At 43.0% G+C, this 21,284-nt stretch overlaps 1 protein-coding gene across 11 annotated transcripts in view; it reads right to left on the bottom strand.

Annotated features, from left to right (window-relative positions):
- DST (dystonin) overlaps positions 1-21,284 on the bottom strand; it is a 512,241-nt gene that overhangs the window by 17,474 nt on the left and 473,483 nt on the right. For all 11 annotated transcript variants that reach the window (XM_081519063.1, XM_081519065.1, XM_081519069.1 and 8 more), the window contains 10 exons: positions 17,933-18,103; positions 16,931-17,086; positions 16,530-16,736; positions 13,532-13,651; positions 11,299-11,468; positions 9,708-9,867; positions 7,091-7,285; positions 6,491-6,619; positions 1,438-1,581; positions 570-758 (listed from right to left, as the gene is read on the bottom strand). In XM_081519063.1, the coding sequence (XP_081375189.1) occupies positions 570-758; positions 1,438-1,581; positions 6,491-6,619; positions 7,091-7,285; positions 9,708-9,867; positions 11,299-11,468; positions 13,532-13,651; positions 16,530-16,736; positions 16,931-17,086; positions 17,933-18,103 (1,641 nt within the window). The remainder of the gene's footprint in view (positions 1-569; positions 759-1,437; positions 1,582-6,490; positions 6,620-7,090; positions 7,286-9,707; positions 9,868-11,298; positions 11,469-13,531; positions 13,652-16,529; positions 16,737-16,930; positions 17,087-17,932; positions 18,104-21,284) is intronic.

The raw sequence follows: 21,284 nt of genomic DNA, 5'->3' as shown, positions 1-21,284 counted from the left end.
CAATCTTACACTTCTATTAAAATACAATCGCACTGTTAACTGCTTAGCCAAGTAATCTGACACTGAGTGATCTTCATAAATGCATATTAAAGAAATGAACGTGCACAAAGTAGGTCAGCGTGATGTCCATCATTTCCAAACTTGAAACTTTTTTGAGTGAGACCGTATGTTCCCACGGAGATGAGATGTGTCTGAAGGACAGGCGGGCTTCTTGTGAGATGCTGAGAGCAGACAGTAGAAGATGCAAACGTGGACTAGTGAGCAAGGAGAGGTGAGGTGGCTGAGGGGGTGCAGGAGGAGAGGGGTGGACCTGGCGACAAAACGCATGGAGAGCTGCCCACCAAGGGAACAGGGGCTGGCCGGAGGGGGAGAGCCCATCCGAGGGGTGCACCCTGATGGGGCCAAGAGGGAAGGAGCATCCGAAAAGGGCAGGAGACCCCAGCAAAGCGAGAGAAGCTCCAGGGCCGGGTGGAGTCAGACACAGCAGAGAGGGGCTGAGGAAGTGAAATAAGCAGCACAGCCTTCTCCTGAGAAGGCCCGAGAAGGCGAGCTGGGATGGCGTCTATTACCTGGTGCTCCGCGATGAGGGCTTTCACCTCTTCGATCTCCTGGGGGATGACCTCCTTGTCCCTTTCAGTCAGCGTGGTTTCGGCCCACTGCAGCCAGGCCAGAAGGGCTTCCAGCAACTCCTGCTTTGCGATGAGCCCAGCCAGGGCGCCGGCCAATCTCTGCTGGTGCTGCTTCGCCCAGGCCAGCACCTGATGGACAAACAGACCTTGCTCTCACTCTCTTCCATCTTAGGGCATGATTTCACGGGTGTTAAGTACATAAAATTTAAACATGTATCAGGATCACCCTCGGCTAGACCGGTAACTTTTCCAGTCTTTCAAGATTCCATCAGTGGTCCCGAGACCCAGCTGGTGGAGGATACGGGAACCCTTTACAACACTGGTCACCCTCAGAAGGGAAGATGGCCATCAGTCACCCAGGCTTCCCTCCGCCTTCTAATTTAAGTTCAAACTGGCATTCCCTGAAGGATCATGCATGCTAACTCCACAGAGCACAGGGTGGAAATAAAAATAGCTACGATCTTAAATACAAAATGAATTCACTTGCATGTGCAATTCTTTCCATAAGCATAGATGGCTCTGAAAAACCTATTTGGCAGATATGGTGTGGAATTGGACAGAAAGTTCTACAGTGAACCAAGAATTTGCCTTTTCATGTTTCAGGGACACAGCTGCAGAATGCCTGTAACTTCTTCAAGAAAAGTGGGTGGCAGAGACAGGTAATACACAGAGGAGTGGTCTCACAAAGAATGCAAGCCTCCAGGTTCCCACAGCCTTAAAGGCATCATCAATTGCCCAAGTGTGCACAGCCCCTCGCCCTGACTCTTACAGCTCCCGCTGTCCCACGGACAGCCTGCGGCGCACTCACCTCCTCGAATCTGGCCCGGATAATGGTTATCCAGTGCTTGATGGTGGTGATGGAGTCAGGGTGGCAGATGGCCAGGATGGCATCCCCCATGCTGGTGGCCTTGTTGAGCGCAGCACGCTTCTCCTCCAGTCTCTTCATGAACTCCTGCGGCAGAAGCAAAGGCGCGCAGGTTGAAACCAAAACTCGGGCGGTGCCCACTGGACTCCCAGAGCCAAACCAACAAGCAAGAACTTAAATCGATTTATTCACAGCTGGAAATCCTTCACCGATGAGGAGCTCAGGGAAGGAAGGAACAGAAATCGGAAAAAGCATCTTCTAACCCACTCTCAAAATCCAACTGCAGGATACTATCTCATGCTTTACAAATACATTATACAAAAAAAACACACTCCTAAATTTGAATATATTATAATTATTATATTCACAGAGAGGAGAATTGGGACAAGGCCTAAACCAGAGACAGAAACAATATGGATTGAAAAAAAAAATAATGTTCTAGTGAATAAGACAAGGAGGTTAGTGTTTAAAGCACCATTCCCTGTGCCAGGAATGTCAGGAATGTGTATCCAAAAAGCGCCAAGGAAGAGAGTGGGCTGGCCGGGAACTGGGAAGGTCTGGGCTGTAGGAGAGAAGCCTCGCATCCAGGCGGGAAGCAGGCTAGTGAGGCTGGAGCAAGCGGTCTGACAGGGCCAGCCTCTGGGAGAAGCGCCCGTCTCAGAGGCCAGTAAAGACAGCCATTCTCAGCTTCGGCTGGATGCACAAACCTCAACAGGTCTGGAGGCTGTCAAACCAACCTGCTCACAACTATCTCACATGCTTTACTTTCGGCCGTCAGAACTGTACCCGTAGATTCGTGGATCACAGAACTCTGAGAGTGGGGCTGAAAGATGAGCAGCTTGACCCTACAACATGTGACATGCCTCCTGAACCCACACCGAATTTCAAACAGCCACTGACCCCTCTGATCTATCTGGACCCCAGACCAAGAACATTCCTGCCCCACCTGACAAGTGTGAGGGGTGGACGGCACCGGAGTTACCCACGCTCTGCGACCAGGGGGCCGTCTCAAATTACGGGCGTGCATGTCTAGTGACCTTTCCTTTTGAACTTCCAGAGTGGCTGTCTGATGCCTCCTATGCTGGCATTTTGCTCTGATAAAATAATCCAATTTACATGCACAGCTACTAGATGTTAAGGTGCAGAAGATCAAGAGAGTGTCTTATTCAATTCTGTGTCTCTGTGACTGAATAAATGCTGGGGGAGTCAAGGCTCAGTCCCTCCACTAACATGATCTACTGCAGCTTCTAGTTTGTCTTGGGGCACAGCTGACTGACAGTGTTGTGCGACTTTCAGGTGCAGAGCAACATGATTCACTTATACATGTGCACGTACCCCTTCTTTCTCACATTTTTTTCCCATAAAGGTTGCCACAGAGTACTGTACTGTAGGTCCTTGTTGAGTACCTATTTTATATACGGGAGTGTGCATATGTTAACCCGAGACTCCTAATTTATCCTTCTACCTACCTTTTCCCTTTGGTAACCATAAACAAACAGAAACAGACTCGCAGACTTTAATGACCTACTTTTTAAATATCCCTTTGGACCGACTTTAAAAATATTTTAATTTTCACTTAGAGGTGAAAAAAAGCAGACTTTACTGGGAAGAGAGAAAACCAGAGGTTAAGAGCAGCTGTGCCTTTGCAGAGGGGAGCTGAGCCAATCAGGCACATTTAACCACTCCCACACTGCAAACTGGGCCCCATGGAACAGTGTGGACCAGGTGCCAGCCAACACAGCATCTGGGCTCCTCCAGGCCCATCTGAGCGTTGCTTTGCTGGCTTGTGGTCACGTGGGAAACCGTGCCAATTTAGAAACTGGATTCTACTGAGAGGGCTCTAGTCTAAGAAATTAAGTATTCTGCTTGCCTTCTGTTGGTGAATGTGTGATGGGAAACAAAGGAAATGGAAAAGAAAGAATATTACTGCAAACTATTATTACATTTATAACACTGCATGCAATTGAATGCTAATTTAAAAATATTTAAAAATAATCTGTTGTCAAAACCACTCCCGCAGCCTGGGCTGCCTGCCTCCTGTGTTTCTGAGGGCTTCCCAGCCGCGCTGTGAAGGCGGTGACACCACAGGGGTCGTTGTTCTGCAGGGAACTTATGCACCCTGGGTTTCAGGAGACACGCCGACACCCAAACCCCAGCGCGTCAGTGGAGTTCAACACAGCTGATGGTCGGCATATGGAAGCATAAAGTAGATTTTAAAATACTGAACTGAATCAAAAAAGGAGAGTAAATGTGAATTTACTACTTATACAGTAGTATAAGCCTTGTCTCATTTTCCTACTTATACAGTTTAGCTTCTACTTGAAAAAGTGCATGTAGCATTTCATTCCTCCAGATAAGGTTATATAAGCTCACATCCCCTTTTATGAATAACAAGGCAATATTTCATTGCTATAGGGTAGGCAAATCATCATTGAGAGAGTGTAGTGAATAAAATAAGAAGTCACCATATATGATGTCATCTATGCTACACTGGAATTAATGATGTGTTTCCAACAAACACAAGATTACTCAACGGTCATTAAAAAGATCCTTTACAGTTTACAGGAAATGCTGACATTAATACTATCAATACATTGAAATAGGCAACAAGCACAGGAAAAGATGCTCAACATCACTACTTACGAGAAATGCAAATCAAAACTATAACGAGGAACCACCTCACACGGGTTAGAATAGCCATCATTAAAAAGTCTACAAATAATAAATGTTGGGGAGGGTGTGGGGAAAAGGGAACCTCCCCACACTGTTGGTGGGAATGTAACTTGGTAGCCACTATGGTGAACAGTATGGAAGTTCTTCAGAAACTAAAAATAGAATTACCACATGATCCAGCAATCATACTCCTGGGAATATATCCAGACAAAACTCTAATTCAAAAAGATCCATGCACCCCTGTGTTCACAGCAGCACTGTTCACAATAATCAAGACAAGGAAACAACCTAGATGTCCATCAACAGATGGATGAATAAAGAAGATATGGTACATACATTCAATGGAACATCACTCAGCCAGAGAAAGAAGCAATGCCCTCTGCAGTGACATGGATGGACCCAGAGATGATCATACTAAGAGAAGTAACTCAGAGGAAGACCAACACCATACGATACCACTCACATGTGGAATCTAAACCAGGGCACAAATGAACTTATTTATGAAACAGAAACAAACTCACGGACACAGGACAGCCTTGTGGGTGCCGAGAGGGAGGGGGCTGGGTGAGGGATGGAGTGGGAAGTTGATGTCAGAAGAGGTAAGCTTTTATATATACAACGAAAAACAGCAAGGTCCTATCGTATAGTACAGGGTATTATATTCAGTATCCTGGGACAACCCATAATGCAAAAGAATATAAAAAAAGACTGTATGTATGTATACATGTATAAATTATACAGTGTACATATTTATATATGAAATTAATACAACACTGTAAATCAATTACACTTCAATTAAAAAATACAAAAAAACCCTCAAGATAATTTTAAGACAATAAATGAACACTATATCCCAGAGGGAAAAATATAACACTATTAGCACTGCAGATTCCTGATTTTTAGAGTCAAAGGTTAAAAAATAATCTGTTGAAGAGCTCTCTGGACGACTCTCATAAGGGTTTTGCCAGTCCTATATATTGTCATAGGAAGAATCTTGACCTGAAAACTCTGGTCAGAATTTTATTTGGTTAATTATTTAATAGTATATCTACTTACATAAACCATGTTTATCTGTAATTTATAAGTTACTTTGCAAAATAAAGTAGCTCTTGATTAAGAACAGAATTTGCAGAGGCTTAAAAATAAAATTCCAAGACCAGTTATTAAACTACTTGTCTTGCTTACAAAGGTAAAAATTATTAATTTACAATTCTAATGGCATAATTTTATAAATGTTATACTGCTCAGTAAGGACATTTCATCTTTGAAATGTCTATCTTTGAAACTGACCAATTTTGCTCACAAGCCAAATAGCCCCCTAGAAAAAAATGTGCCTCCTGGAGACAGAAAAACAGAGTGACTAGTTCTATCTTTTAATTTATTTCTTATAGTGAAGTATACTAGATTTACAATGTTGTGTTAATTTCTGCTGTACAGCAAAGTGACTCAGTTATACACATACATATTTCTATATTCTTTTCCATTATGGATTATCCCAGGATACTGAAGATACCTCCCTGTACTGTACAAGAGGACCCTGTGGTTTATCCATCCTATACATTCCCAATCCATCCCTCCCCAACTCCTTTTCCATGGAAACCACAAGCCTGTTCTCTATGTCCATGAGACTGTTTTGTAAATAAGTTCATTTGTGTCATATTTTAGATTCCACATAGAAGTGGTATCATATGATACTTGTCTTTCTCTGTATGACTTCACTTAGTGTGATAATTTCTAGGTCCATTCATGTTACTGCAAATGGCATTATTTCCTTCTTTTTTATGGCTGAGTAACATCCCACTGTATATATACTTATATACAACATCGTCTTTATCCTTTTGTTTGTCGGTGGACGTTTAGGTTGCTTCCGTGTCTTGGCTGTTGTGGACAGTGCTGCTACGAACACAGGGCTGCATGTGTCTTTGCGAATTTTATCTGGATATATCCAGGAGAGGGGTTCCTGGATCATATGGTGGTTCTTTTAGTTTTATGAGGTACCTCCACACTGTTTTCCATAGGGGCTGCACCAACTTACATTCCCACCAACAGTGTAGGAGGGTCCCCTCTGAGTAACTAGTCTTAAAAGATCCACCTTCTATGCAGAAGGCATAATAAGACAGCCACACATCCATGTGGGGAGGTGCGTGAGGACACACCTCTGTAAGGAAGGAAGATACAGATAAATTCTAAAAACGTACCAGATCCTACACTGCTTCTCAGAAAGGAAGATACTCTCGCAGCTGGTATTCGCAATCATGAATTCACTTTCTCTATCTTGTTTGGCTCCCTCACTTATTTTTTACTGAGCATTCACGTAACTCACTTTATGCTGGTCGATGAGAGTCCGGAGAGCCTCCTCATCGTCTGGGAGAACACCATGGAAACGAAGCGTCTGCTCGGCTTCGGCCAGCCACTCCAGGAGGGCGTGGACCACCGAGTGAAACTCCTCCGCCTAAGGGTGCGCGTGTGCCCGAAAGAGAGTCCCAAATACGCTCGTTAGTAGAGCCAAGTCTTCCTCTCCATGAAAAAAAACACAAGTCTTACACTTGAATAGCTTCATTATATCCATGATTCCCAGTAAAGATAAAGACACACGGAGCTGCATTTTACAAATTTAGGGAAATCTGCCGAAAATGACTGTAGAAAGAACAGACCATTTCAACCATCTGATTTGAGGGGAATGGCAGCCCATGTTAATGTTTTTGCTGAAAAAAAGCTCTACCAGCAGTTTTATGGGAAGATTAGAAAACCTCACTCTGTGGGTCACTGAAATTCTTTGGAGAGGAGATGGTAGGTGGGAGAACGTATGGAAGGATGCTCTAAGAACCTCCTCCCTTGAGTATCCCTGCCGAGACAAGCGGGCTGCATGGTCCTTAGCACAGAACCTGTCGGCACCCCTGGCGGTGTGAGCGCCGGACTTTACCTGGCGCAGGGCTGCCTCCAGGCGGCTCTGCTTGGAGATGGACAGGGCGCACACGGTCTCCCAGCGTGTACTCAGCTCCTGCACCTGGACCCTGACCCAGGAGGAGTCGTCCTGGCTGCCCTCTATGAGCTCCCGGGCCGAGCGCTTCAGCGCCTGCACGCTGCTGGTCCTCTTCCCCAGCTCCTTCTGGAAGACCTGGGGCCAAGTTTGTTAAAATGAACTTTCGATTGCAAAGCGCAAAGAGTCATACATACTAGATGAAACACGCGTGTGCACCTAACATCATGCACAGCTCTCCAACACCTACAGTTTAACGACTCAGGTTTTCTGCAGAATTTCAGAAAATGAGACAAGTCACACCACCCCTGTGAGGGCACTGTCAAGTCCAGGCTCACATCGATTTGGCAACCTTGTAATGCCTTCCTGAGTGAATGTTCCTTTTTAAATGATTTGTTGAACTTAAATACTGGTGGCCACCCTCTTTATCTCAATCCCATGCATCAATGCATCAAACTCAGGCCTTCCCTGGCAGGCCAGTGGCTAAGACTTTGGGCTTCCACTGCAGGGGCGAGGCTTCGATCCCTGGTTGGGGAACTAAGATCCCAATGTGTGCCACACGGTGAGGCCAAAAAAAAACTCCAGAAAACAAAATGCGTCAGACTCTCTCTGTGATTCTTTGTGAGGCTGTTCCAGCTGCTCTGGACTCCATCATCCTATGCTGGCCACCAGACTGCTCTCCACCAGCAAGCGCGCCTCTGAGTCTGACTCGGGGACAGAGGCAGGCAGCCCCGCAGGGGCGGCACGCGGCCTTTTCCCCTCTAACAATCCTCTATCCTATCTTTCACAGCATCCTGGGCACTAACTCGTAAAGACCGATCTTAGAAGCTCGACTCCTTATCTGTCACCTTGAAGGAAAAGCTTTTTATTCTTTCTCACCCAGTTTTGGTGAACTCCGATTTGCCAGGGGTTAAAATGACTTCTTTGGCCACAGAATGAACCTGTTTCTGACCCTAAGAGTCTGTCTGCAAGCAGATCTTTCAAATAACCAACTTCCTTTAAAAACTAAGATCAACGTATTTTTCTAAAAAATCATCACAAATGAACATTACCAAGCACATTTTATCCTGTTGACTCTATCCATGAGTTTCTAGTCTGATACTTGGATCATTCACAAAAGCAAGCCCATCGGAAATAATCCAAAACCAGTGTGATGAGTTCTTTGCTGACTTAACACTGACTGTGTTAAATGAGGCATATCCGTAGATACACACACACACACAGATCCAAGGTACAGGCTCTAATGCTTCCATTTGTGATAGGAGTAGTCCAAAGGTTCTGAGTAGACCTTCCAATGCACTCTGCATACGTTAACTTCTTATTGGGCCTTTCAATTGTATTACTAATGCTGAATGATTAATTCTTTCTTGTTGACCTTTAGTATGTAAAAAACCTGGCAAGTGCCTAGGGGAGTAAATATTTAGACAGTGAGCTTATAAAAACGGCATTCATGTACGAAGTAACATTACATTATTCATTACTCACTGAAAGAGTGCCAGGGGATGGAAAAGACTGTATTAATCAGCCACAAAACATTTGTCTCAGTATAGGCAAAGCAACATAATTTAAAGCTTTTAACATGTTTGTAGACCTGATTGATGCTCTTCGTCTATTCTCTTAATTTCTGTTCATGTTCAAACCTAACAAATTCCCTTCTATGAATATAATGTGATCATGGAATGAGAAAAAGGCAAATAAATATGCAAAACACCAGTTATTTTAAAACAGGTAAGATCAAAATAGCATAAATAGGAAGGTGTAAAGAGAACATTTAAAATTAAATGAAGTTTCTGAACTGCAAAATTATAGAGAATTATATATGAATTCAAGTGTAGTGTTGTAACTGTATATATGCCTAACAACCCTACATCAGCACCAGGCCTCATATTGTTTTCAAGATTCTTTAAGTTTTAAAGCATTTGATCATAATTTAAGACCTCACACTCAGTATCAGTGGGAGTCTCAAATATCACCTCTGACTTGTACAACAGTTTAACATACATATCAGGAGATGGCAAGGAAACCAACTCCAATTTTCTTAAAGTAGTAATCAAATCCCCGATGGCATATGCGGTTGTCTCATAAACTGATACAGGTCCAGGGGCAAGGCTAACACAGTTTCTGAAAAGAGAGACGTCGATCTGTGATGCAGCTCATGTCACAAACCTAGTATTTCAGCAACGACCTCGTTCCAGGTCACCGTGTGCGTGATTTTAAATTGTATCACACAATTACTTAAATGCATAACGAAAGATAATCAAACGTTCTTAAAATAACGCTTTAAAGTGGCAGACAATGAAATCACTTCCCAAATTCTAGCAAGGTTTCAGATCTGGGAATGTAAAACCAAAGTATTTCACTGATACTAAGGCAATTTTCCTGCATGGCTTTTAAAGCTGACTTCCTGATTCTGCTCAAAGGCATACATATTTCAATATTAAAGACTATGGCGCAGGACACATAGTCTCTAGATCTTAAAAGGCTCAATTAAGTCATTACAGTTCCCTCTATATTCAGAATAATCAGACGAGATAAAATAACATGTCCCAGATAATAATACCTTGTGATTATCGATCAGATTCATCACCAGATCGATGTCTCCGTGGACAGGCTGGTCCTCGGCCAGCTGGGGCTCGACCCTGTAGAGCCAGTCGATGAGGGCCTGCAGGGCGTCTGTGAATTGCCCAGAGAATAAGAGGGCTTCCTCCAGTTTGTTTTGTCTGGCAGGAAAAATGGAAAAAAATCAATCAGGGCAACAAAAAAGCCACCCTCTAAGAATGGAACATCTAAAATCCATCTGTGAAGGCTGGGCAGACCTCAAGCGAAAAGGAGCATGTTAGGATTCACTGCGGTTTCTCTGCTTTCCTAGAAAATAACAAAATTTCTCTCACATTTTCTTCTTTATCCTTTAAATACATGGCATCTATTCCAGGAAATGTCCCTCATCATCACCTCTGGAAATCACAGACCCTTTACTTTCTTCATAAAAATATGCCTTTTCCATGAAAAAATGTACGTTTTCAAAGGTCACGCAGTGCATTTGACTCTGCAGGGGTACAGGTCCATGGATTTTAACACACGTCTGTATTCGTGTAACGTCATCGCAATCAGGACACAGACAGTCTATCGCCCCAAAGCCCCTCAGGCTGGCTCTGTGGTCACCATGCCCCCACCGCTAACGCCTGCCACTCACGTGTCTGCTCACCGCTGGGACTTTCTGTCTCTGCAAGAATGCTTTATACATTTTTGTGAAATCATTTAGAGGATGTTGCAAAAAGTTGTAACCTTCTGAGACTGGAGACGATTTTCAAGATTTTTTTAAAACTAACAATAAAAAACATGATGGAGCTCCTCAGAGTGAAATATGTAACACGCTGTTTAATCTTGACACTGACAAAAGCAATTAACTATGGATGAAAAACTTGAAAGCATCTATAAGCAACGTGAATCTGCTTGCCAATGCAGGAGACACAAGCGGCGCAGGTGTGATCCCTGGGCTCGGGAAGATCCCCGAGTGGAGGAAGCGGCAGCCCCCTCCAGCACTGGTGCCTGCAGAATCCACGGCCAGAGGAGCCTGCTGGGCTGCAGCCCACGGGGCCGCAGAGAGTCGGGACACAACTAAGCGACTGAGCGCACACGCATGCACAAATTCTGCTGCCACTGCTTTACTTTCTCAGGTACTTAAAAATTATTTTAAGTTTTGGGTTTTCATGGTTGAAATGTGAGGCGGAGGCGGCAGGAGACTGGGAAGGGGCGGTGGGGTCAGGCTGGGAGGACGTTGCCCACCACAGTGAGGAGCCCATATCCTAGTCTACACCCGAGAGCTGGTCCCTAAGGCTATGAGCAGGGAGGCCCCAAGAGCCCACTTCTTCTGCAAGGACACAGGTCTGCTGGGATGTGGGGATGGGTGTGAGGAGGCCGATGGTAGGCCTGTGGCCAGTCCCATGGCAGGGGCGGTGGGAGGCTCAGAGGGGGATGTCGTTTTGAACGAACGGAGCAGTTAAAGACAAACAATAATGAACAGCAAAGCCTCCGGCGTGAGCAGGTGGTCTCCAGGCACAGGAGGTATGGATTCGGGGTCCCCAGCCCTCCCTGCCAGGCACCGGGACTGGGGTCCGGCGCGGCGAGCAGCCGCCGTCAGGAGGTCTCACCTCTCCACCGACTTCCCGCAGATGGTGTCCCACTTGTCCCGGAGCTCGCTCAGCATGTCGTCCAGCTTCAGGTTGTCGTCAGCCAGGGTGGTCTTCTCCTTCAGGGAACGCCCCGTCCGACTGGTGGTGTCGTAGACGGAATGCTTGGCTCCGAGGGATTTCTGAAACTCCTGCATGTTCGACAAGAAAACAGCGCACGTGTCTACTCGGGACAGTGAAAAACCCCGGGTAAATAAGCGGAGACGTGGGCAATCACTGAATCAGGCGGTGCAGGGTGCGCAATACGGGAACACGCCAGCGACAGCCGAGTCTTCACACTTTCAAACGGAAGGATTAACTTTTCGCAGAATCCAAGTGTCTTTCAGAGCACCTACTGTTACCACAGGAACAGTTTCAAGCAAAACCAATCCTGAATCTCACGTAGATATAAACTGCAAACAATATAAATAGTGATGATAAAATGGAATTGCTAATAAACTATTGAGAGACCCAAGACAGTTTGGAGAGGAAAATGTAGCTAATACTCTGAGCAATTATGACTTAAAGTCCAGAATGACTTTATTTTTGGCAATAAGTTTCCCAGGTGGCACTAGTGGTAAAGAACCTGCCGGCCAGTGCAGGCAGCGTAAGAGACCCAGGTTCGATCCCTGGGTTGGGAAGATCCCCTGGAGAAGGAAATGGCAATCCACCCCAGTATTCATGCCTAGAGAACCCCATGGACAAAGGGGCCTGGCTGACTACAGACCATAGTGTCGCACAGAGTCGGACACAACTGCAGCAGCTTAGCGCACACACACGTACTCATTCCACTATCTATTTTTGCAGTTTGTTTTCTGTTACTATTATTTCTTCCTGTTATTCCAATAGAATGCTAGCTTTAGAATCATGGTATTGACATATGTGTGTGTCTCTTCACACAGCAGATACATAACAAATGTTATAGCTGAATATAGGACAGAGTCAAAGTTTTTAAACGTACCCAAGTGATAAAGAGAAAAGACTTCTTTTAAAACTGGCTTAATGTACCTCGTATCCTTATCTCAGAGAAAGCGTGACCAGTGACAGGTCATACTGGGAAAAAGAGATCTAATACGGTTCTGCACACATTTGTATTCCTGGGACCTTCTACTTTAAATATGTAATGTGCCTTCCTCAGACTTCATAATCCCACGTCTGTGCTTATGTTCATATAAGGTGGTCTATTTTGAGAAGGGCAGGGAGGGTGCTAGTCACTGTCTCTGGGCTGCCAGTGCTGGAGGGGCAGCTGTTGGGAAGATGTAGAGGGGCCAGCAGGACAGGCCACTCGCGACTCCTCATCCAGCCAAAGAAAGGACCCCCAGCATCCCAGCATCCTGACCCCTGCAGTCAGTAACACCCATGAATGGAGCCACCGGCCTGGATAAACACGATGGCTAGAATTTCATGATGATGATAAAACTTATATCAAAAAATTTCTTACAGCCTTTTAAAAATTATCATGTTCCAAGCAATGATTTACACGTAAAACCTAAAATTACAAACCCACTGAGGGAACATGCTCCTTCAACACACATCCTCACCCTGAGAGCTGATGATCAAGTTACAAACAGAATAATACATAGAAAGACCCAAATTCAAAAGTGCTGGAGAAAATGGGGAAGTGGTCTTTGAATGGCATGTGACTGGAATATACATGTTAGAAAATAGAAAAAAACAGTGTTTCCATATCTTCTTGTCTGCATAAGGAAGCTGGCGACCATGTCTCTTTGAGGACAGGGATGAAATTTCACACACATACACAATAATACCAATTTTGGATGAGGCAACCAATTTTCCCCACTGCACTGTTTAAAGGAATCTATATGGCAAAACCTACATTCTTTTCAGTGCATAATTATCTTCTGCATGGCTATGAAAGAAATGACAAGACAAGGCAGTTGTGATAAACTGAAGTACCAATGTTCAACCTCTGGAAATCCTTCATGTGTTTTAGATAGTAGAAAAAGTCCAGTTTTAATTTTGTATGTTTTCTTTTAATAGTTAATCCTGGAATCATAATGGAATGATTCTTGGAGAGTAAAGATACGACTGCCCTTTGACCAACATGAAGGACAACTGGTTTTAAATTTAATATGAGTCCACGCTGGGGAGCCTTTCTTCTCTCGTGACGAATAAGCACACAATCAGATAAGAATTTCAAAGTGACCTTGAGATGTACAATGATACAATGTGCTTCCTTGAGGTGCCCACCCACCTTATGCTGTGCCAGTTGCGTTTTGATTTTGTCTGGGTCGTTGGCAATTTCCAGTTCAGAATCCAAAGACTTTTCTGACTCTTCCAGCCACTCCATAAGCTTACTCCAAGCATCATGGAACTGTAAAAGAAATTCACATCTTTGTCAAGCTGGGCAACACTCACTAGATTTGAAACCGAGTACATGTTTAAACAGAAACTAATAGTAACAGAAATGTAAGAAATTATTTATTCAAAGTTTTCCCTGAAGAAGGAGAGAGAATATTTTCATCAGCAGATTACAAAACATCTTGTTAATGCTTCTGTGGTCACACCCCACGGTCACTTGGTTACAACTCATTCAAACACGTCAGCTTTAACAGAAACAGAAGTGGGCCTTGGGGCAGGCAGGGAGACCAGGCAGAACGCCTCACCCCTTCTTTTGCTTAATAACCAACATAAGCATAGACCAGCATGCTTCATGTTATCCCATAGGTCTCTCATACTGCTTTCATTTTTTTTTTTTCATTTGGCTTTCTGCATGCTGTTCTGATTGGAATCTAAAATGTGACACAAATGAACACTCTACAAAACAGATTCACAGACAGAGAATAGACTTGTGGCTGCTGAGGGGGAGGGGGCAAGGAAAGGAAGAATTGGTGAGTCTGGGATTAGCAGATGCAAAGTATTACATATGGGATGGATAAACAATAAGGTTCTGCTGTACAGCGCAGGGAACTCTGTTCAATATCCTGTGATAATCCATAATGAAAAAGAATATATATTTGTATAACTGAGTCACTCTGCTGCACAGCAGAAATTAACCACAACATTGTAAATCAACTATACGTCAATAAAATAATAAAAAACAATAATAATGTAGGCTTCCGCTGTTGTCTCCTGACAGATCTGGGTTTACTTCTCAGGTGTTTAATTCCTATAATAAGAGAGAGGTACAAAAAGGATAAAGTTTGCAAATTCACTTTTAACAAAAAGAGGTCATTACATTCCTATTTAATGCAAAGATAGCTCAATGTCCTGTTGCTCTCTGGACCCTCCCATCAATGCCTGAGCCTCACGTGTTGGTTTTATATATGAGTGCCCACCGTACCTGAGTTCTAGCAAAACAGAATTCTCTCTGTCTTCAACCTTGAACTATTCTGGTGCTACATATACTGAGTTGGCCAAAAAGTTCCTTTGGGTTTTTCCGCAAGATGGTATGGAAAAGCTCGGATGAACTTTTTGGCCAATCCAATATTTGATTTCGGCTGGTACTGTTTCTGGATACCAAACTGGGAAATTGGTTACAAATTGTTTCTTCTAAGGAACTCAGGGCAACAGAAACATAACAAAAACTTGAGTAATCAAAATAAAGTCTGCTTTCTATCAAAGAACATGAACAGCGAAATAACAAAGAGACATCTGACAGCAAGCCCAGCGAGAGCCCAGAACCGCGAGGAGGCCAAGGTCCACGGGAGACCATCTCGTCAGAGACCTGCTCGCCCCACGTCCCTCCCCCAGATGTAATCAACTCAGCAATGAAAACAGAGGCCAGAACAGCCACACAGACTGCCCAAGTCAGAGAACTGCAGCCAAGATCTGAGCCAAACCTGAGATACCAGAATAAATAAATAAACCGCTGGCGATGGTGCCGGGCCCTCTGCACACAGCGCAGCCTGTGACAGCTGAGCAGTAAGTACAAGGACATAAACGCACACATTCTGAGGCTGGCTCTGCTCTCAGAACTATTTTGAAGTCATTCAAATAGAAGAAACAATATTCCTCTGCATGTAGAACAGTATCCTTATATGTTTAACTTAACAAATTGAGAAAAGATGGACTCAACAGAGAAAGGTGGAAGACAGTGGCTGACTGGCAACTGACATCCAAGAGGCTTTGGTGATCAGACGTTCCTAACTCAGTACAGCCAGCAGAGCTGTACAGGTGGGAGGAGACACGGCAGGTCTGGCCTGAGTGCTGTCTTACAAAAACATCCAGGCTGATTCTCTTCCAGAGACGCACTTATAACATGGAACATACCACACTTCCCCCTCAAAAAGAGACACGTGGCCTGTAATCCTATCACAACGCAATTTGTCATTTCTCAAGCCTTTAAACATTTTATGCTGACTGCTTGAAACGCTCAAACACTGGACTCCCAGGTCATCTACTGCATCGCCCAACTGAACCTCGCTCCCCAAATAACCCAGCCCAACACCAATGCCAGACAAATGCAAATGAATGGGTTACAAAGAGTCATGATAGAGATGTTATTCCAAGAAGTTCCTAGTAAAAATCAAAGCTATATGCCAAGCAAGGGGAGTGCATCTTCCTTCTTTCCTGGAGCACAGAAATGTATCACTGTGCTTTTCAGCATTCAGTCTAGAACAGAATATTAATGACAGATGAAGGAAGGGAGAAAAGCTCCTTGTGAGACTCTTTAGATTAAAAAACCAGCCCCCCAAGATTCAAACAGTTCATTTCAAAGTAGGATGGAGCGGTATCCAACCAGAGAAGAAAGGAAGGCTTGCCAACAAGTGTACGGACTTGGGAGAGGAGAAGGGGACCCAGCAGCTCAGACCCAGAGTATGCCTTCAGAAAGCTGTCTGCGGGCTGCGTGGGAGAAAGTCAGGTTTGGAGCTAACCAGATATAGCAGTGTAACCAATTGCCTCACACTGAGTATGCGAGTGGAGGTTGGAAGGACAAAGAAAACAAACAGCACCAACAACAAAAATATGGAGCCTCTTTTTGAGCCCTAATGATAAGGGTCCATTGGTGAAATCAAGCTAAGATCAGTCCTTCCAAGGTTGATCCCCAGGGCTTGGGGTTGCTGCCAGCTCAGAAAGTGAAGTCATCCTCCGGACTCAGGCCACGCTCCTTGTAGGAAATAAACACCTTGGCTCCAGGCCACGACTGCTACACAAGGCACAGCCTGCCATAAAAGGACTTTAATGACATAACATATATTTAACAGCCTAACTGAGTCACTGCCAAGTTCAGAGGATCTTTAGAGGTTTACCTGCTTGGCCCTCTTTCTTGCTTCATCCAAAGATCTTCCTCTCTCCACCAGGCGCTGGACCACTTTCTCCCAGCGGCTCTGTACACTGATAAGCAGATTCTTAATGAGAACGACATCTTGCTTCTGACTGAAATACTTCAGGTGGGTTCCAGTTTTGTCCAGCTCGATGATCTGCTCTCGGTGAGAATTGACTTCATTGGCAAAGACCTTTCCAAAAAAAAAAAAAAAAAAGCATGGTAAGGAAAAATGGATCTATCTTGAAATGCTTCTGGGATGATGAGCTGGTTTCAAAGGACAAAAGACAGTATTGAAACCACCAAATGTATGCTTTTCCCATTAAAACAGCCTGATGCCTAAAAACGTCTGAGAGGTGAGTGCTGGACATCAGGGCTGCAGCTTACCTTGTGTTCGTCGATTTGAAACAAGACGGTGTCCAAGATCAGGCTGGGCCGGGAAGCCACGTTGAGGGTCTGCTCCGCTTGGGTGAGCCAGTTGATGAAGTCCTGGAGGGAGTTGTGGAACTCCATGGCCAAGGTGAGCGCCTCTTCCAGTTTAACCTGCAAAGATGGATTATTTAGCATTTTGTGGTATTCAAGGTGCTTCCTCCCCACCCCCGCACCAGTGTAACCACTCTCTGGCAGACCTCCTTTACATCCACGCTGTATTTCTGCATAGCCTTCATATTTCTGCATCTCTCCCAGAAAGTTTTTGAATACTGGCTAACCAAGTCCCTTCAAGGAGAGTAAGAAGCATCGCACAGAAGGTGAAAAGAATTTATATACACTAAAATTATGGCTTGGGAACAATTAGCAACAGAACATAATTACAAAACAGAATGTAGAAAAAGAAAATTTGACATGCATACAATTCCTTTTGGGGGTCAAAATACTACGAAATATATATACATTATGCTCCATTGGTGAAGGCACATAATCTAGTATTCCAAGCCTATCATTTTTATATGATTAAACAATAATATTTTTAATTTCCTCTCAAAGATTTTTGTTGCATAAGTGCTTATTTTTATATATACAATTCATTTCATTTTCTTGGTCTCCCGCCCCCTGCCCCAAGCCTACATACAGCCTGCCTTTTGCTTAGTAAGTGTGATTAAAATTACTTAACCACCCAGAATTCGAGTGGTTCACAGGCTTAAACTGTATCTAGTAACGGTTGATCTATGATATACCTTTCTCTCTCTGTGTCTGAATAGGTTCCTTCAACTCTGCTCCCCTATGTTTAGACAGAATACTCTTTTCAGAACCCATTAATGTCCAAACGCATACGAAGAAAATTTAAACATGAGTCATTAAAAGTTCCACTGACATTTTACTCAGAGATAAGGTCAGACTCATGCAATGAAACTGAGACATTCATTCTACAATATTCATCAAGGCACATACTTTCCTTTCATTGAGCTTCGTCTCCACCGATTCCCACTTTTCTTTCAAGTTATTTATGTCTTGGTCAATATTTGTCTCTGCTGATTTGGGGCATCTTGCAAGCATCTGCTGGCCTTTCTGCATCAGATTCTTATATGTTTCTTCTTTAACATCAAAGGCAGCACAGATTTCCTAAATGGAGATATTCCCCCAAATTACATCACTTTTAAGAGAACAAAATCTGAGTTCCTTTTCCACATTATCAATCCATCCAGCACACAAATAACCCTGACACTTGAACTTTCCACTATATTGAAAGAACACCTAAACCTACAGTCATACTGTTTCCACTGAGAAATCCTACAAATGGTGCTACTGTTAATTTATCTCATATATATCGATATTTTAAACACCACTGCAAAAGGTTTCAATGTGCAGTAACCAATCAGCTCTGTGACCCGGGGTGAATAACGTAAACTCAGACAGCCTCAGTTTCCTCTCTGCAAAACGTGTTCTCTAAGTCTCTCCCTGGGACATGAGACAACAACTATGATATTTTGTGTATAATGTAATTCTATGCTCAGAAGACTTACAGTGGACAGAAGCAAAGACCCAGTATAGTAAGACGTACGTCGATGATTCAGACTTTGAAATCACAGAAGCCAGACTTGTGGCCCTATGAATATTCTTCTCTCGTTTAACATTTAAACAGTTTTCAACTAGAATGCAGTGTGTGTCTTCCACAGAGAATATAAAACACACTCCTTAAATGGATTCAGAATTGAAGATCAATGAAACAATAGTTACATTCACGTAAAAGATAAGACCAGTTCTATTCCATTGATTTGATTTAACATAAGTCAAACCATAGCTCTCACTGAAAAATTATATACTGTCTAATACTTTCAATTTTATAATTTTAAAAATTGAGATACAGTCCATAAAAATCACCTTTTTAAAGTCTAGAATTCAGTGTTTTAGTATATTCATAAGGATGTGCAACAATTACTACTAATTTTAGAACTTTATTGCCTCAAAACTTTGTAATTTCTTAAACCTTAAGAAGTTCCTCTCTAAACATATTTACAGTATCATCTAAACATACTTACAAAAATCTCCCTCTAAACATATTTACAATATCATCTAATCAAAGCAAAGCTTCTAAATATTGCCAAATCTAGGGAAATAATAATAGCACAAGTTTTCTACTTTCCTTCATGTATAAGAGAACCAACTCAAAAGAATAGTATGGATGTGAGAGTGGGGCTATAAAGAAAGCTGAGCACCGCAGAATTGATGCTTTTGAACTGTGGTGTTGGAGATGACTCTTGAGAGTCCCTTGGACTGCAAGGAGATCCAACCAGTCCATCCTAAAGGAGATCAGTCCTAGGCATTCACTGGTAGGACTGATGTTGAAGCTGAAACTCCAATACTTTGGCCACCTCATGTGAAGAGCTGACTCATTGGAAAAGACCCTGATGCTGGGAAAGATTGAGGGCAGGAGGAGAAGGGGACGACAGAAGATGAGATGGTGGGATGGCATCACCGACTCAATGGACATGGGTTTGGGTGGACTCCGGGAGTTGGTGATGGACAGGGAGGCCTGGCGTGCTGTGGTTCATGGGGTCTCAAAGAGTCGGACACAACTGAGTGACTGAACTGAACTGAAAACAGTATTATGAAAATCAGTAACTCTGTAGAATTCCTTAAATCATGGAATTCTATAATCTAGCAAATTATATCAGCAAATTCATTTTAAACATCCTACCCAAACCAGACATGATGATATGTGATATTTTTCTAAAATGAAATATTCTAAAGATAAGTCCTTTGCTCTCCAACTTTTTCTTTATATTCTTCTAAATTAACATTTAAAAAATAGCTGTTATTAGACCATCATCTCAAGCATGTTTGCTCAAGAATTCATTAAACTTACACTTGATGGACTGTAACAGCTATGCGGGTACTTCTCAGAAAGTACAGAGACAATTGGAAGACAGCCAGACTTATGGAAAAGACAAGCACCTCCAAGTTACGCGGTCAATTACTTTCTCAGTGAACAAACGAGTCCCTTGTGGCACCAAAAACCCAACATATTAACAACAAAACCACACACCTAATAACTTTCTAAAACAAGGAAACAGACTCTAGAAAATCCCCTACTGGACTAACAGGATTCATTTTAACTGCTCGCAGCTACTGTGTAATAAATGTTACCCCTGCTGTATTACTTCACAACACCTACAGGATGGCACTTCCTCTCCAAACCATCAAATGCAAAATTATCCCCAATAAGTGCGGCTTTAGTAGTAAGATTTTACAGTAACATGAGAATTACTAAAGAGGACAGACTTTCGCATACAATGGACCATTCCTTTTGCCAAACCCTTAAGTACTTCTGCTTTTATTTCTTAAGATGCTAACTGTAAACATTAAAATATTAAAAAAGATTTCTGATGCAAATTCATAAATATAAAAATTAAAGGGTTAGTTTTCAATACCTGCAACACACTGCTTTCTCTTACAGCTTTTAGAGTAGACTTATGATGGGAAATGAACAGGCAACGTTAATAGATCAAAGAGAATCTAATTTTTCCATACTGCCATGATAGAAAGTCAGAATCTCGAGCTTCATTATTTTTCCTCCTTATCCTTAAGAGTGGACAGGGCTACAGCATCTGAGTGGGAACAGCCTGTAGGCAGGAGGCACTGCTCGGGGACAGACAGTGAAAAAGAAGCGTCCTTTTGGCCAAACCTGGTGGGTGTGAGGCTGAAGGCACAGCCCCACCAATGTTAGAAGGAGCAAATAAGTCACTCTGTCTTCACAGGACAAGAACACATCTTCTAGCCTTCTGTGAAACTCAGTGAGCATCTCATGCTCACTGCAATACTTTTCAGTTCATTCTGATTCCTTTTGGGATTTTTCTTTTCACTCAAGGCACCACAGATTAAAATTTACCCTATTACTATCCATAAAAGTTTATCATTTTATAGCGGAAGATTTGCTTCTAAAAAAATGCCTAGACTTCTAAAACCTCTTTTCATATACTGACACACTATACTTTAAAACAGAGATTCTGCTCGGGGCTGGTGCACCAGGATGACCCGGAGGGATGGGATGGGGAGGGAGGTAGAAGGGGGATTCTGGAAGGGGAAAACATGTACACCCATGGTGGATTCATGTCAATGTATGGCAAAACAAATACAATATTGTTAAGTTAAAAAATAGAAAATAAACTAATTTAAAAAAAAAAGGGTTAAATTCACAGAAAAAAAAACACAACAATAAATGGTAAACATATATTGAAAAAAAAAAACACACAGATTCTGACTTTAAAAATTCAATCAACATTTAATCAACAGTGTGTCAACC

This window comes from Giraffa tippelskirchi, chromosome 8 (genome assembly GCF_054371585.1).
Source record: "Giraffa tippelskirchi isolate mGirTip1 chromosome 8, T2T-mGirTip1v1.2.pri, whole genome shotgun sequence".
NCBI lineage: Eukaryota > Metazoa > Chordata > Mammalia > Artiodactyla > Giraffidae > Giraffa > Giraffa tippelskirchi.
The sequence above is the reverse complement of the archived record's forward strand: the minus strand, read 5'-3'. Positions and strand labels throughout refer to the sequence as shown.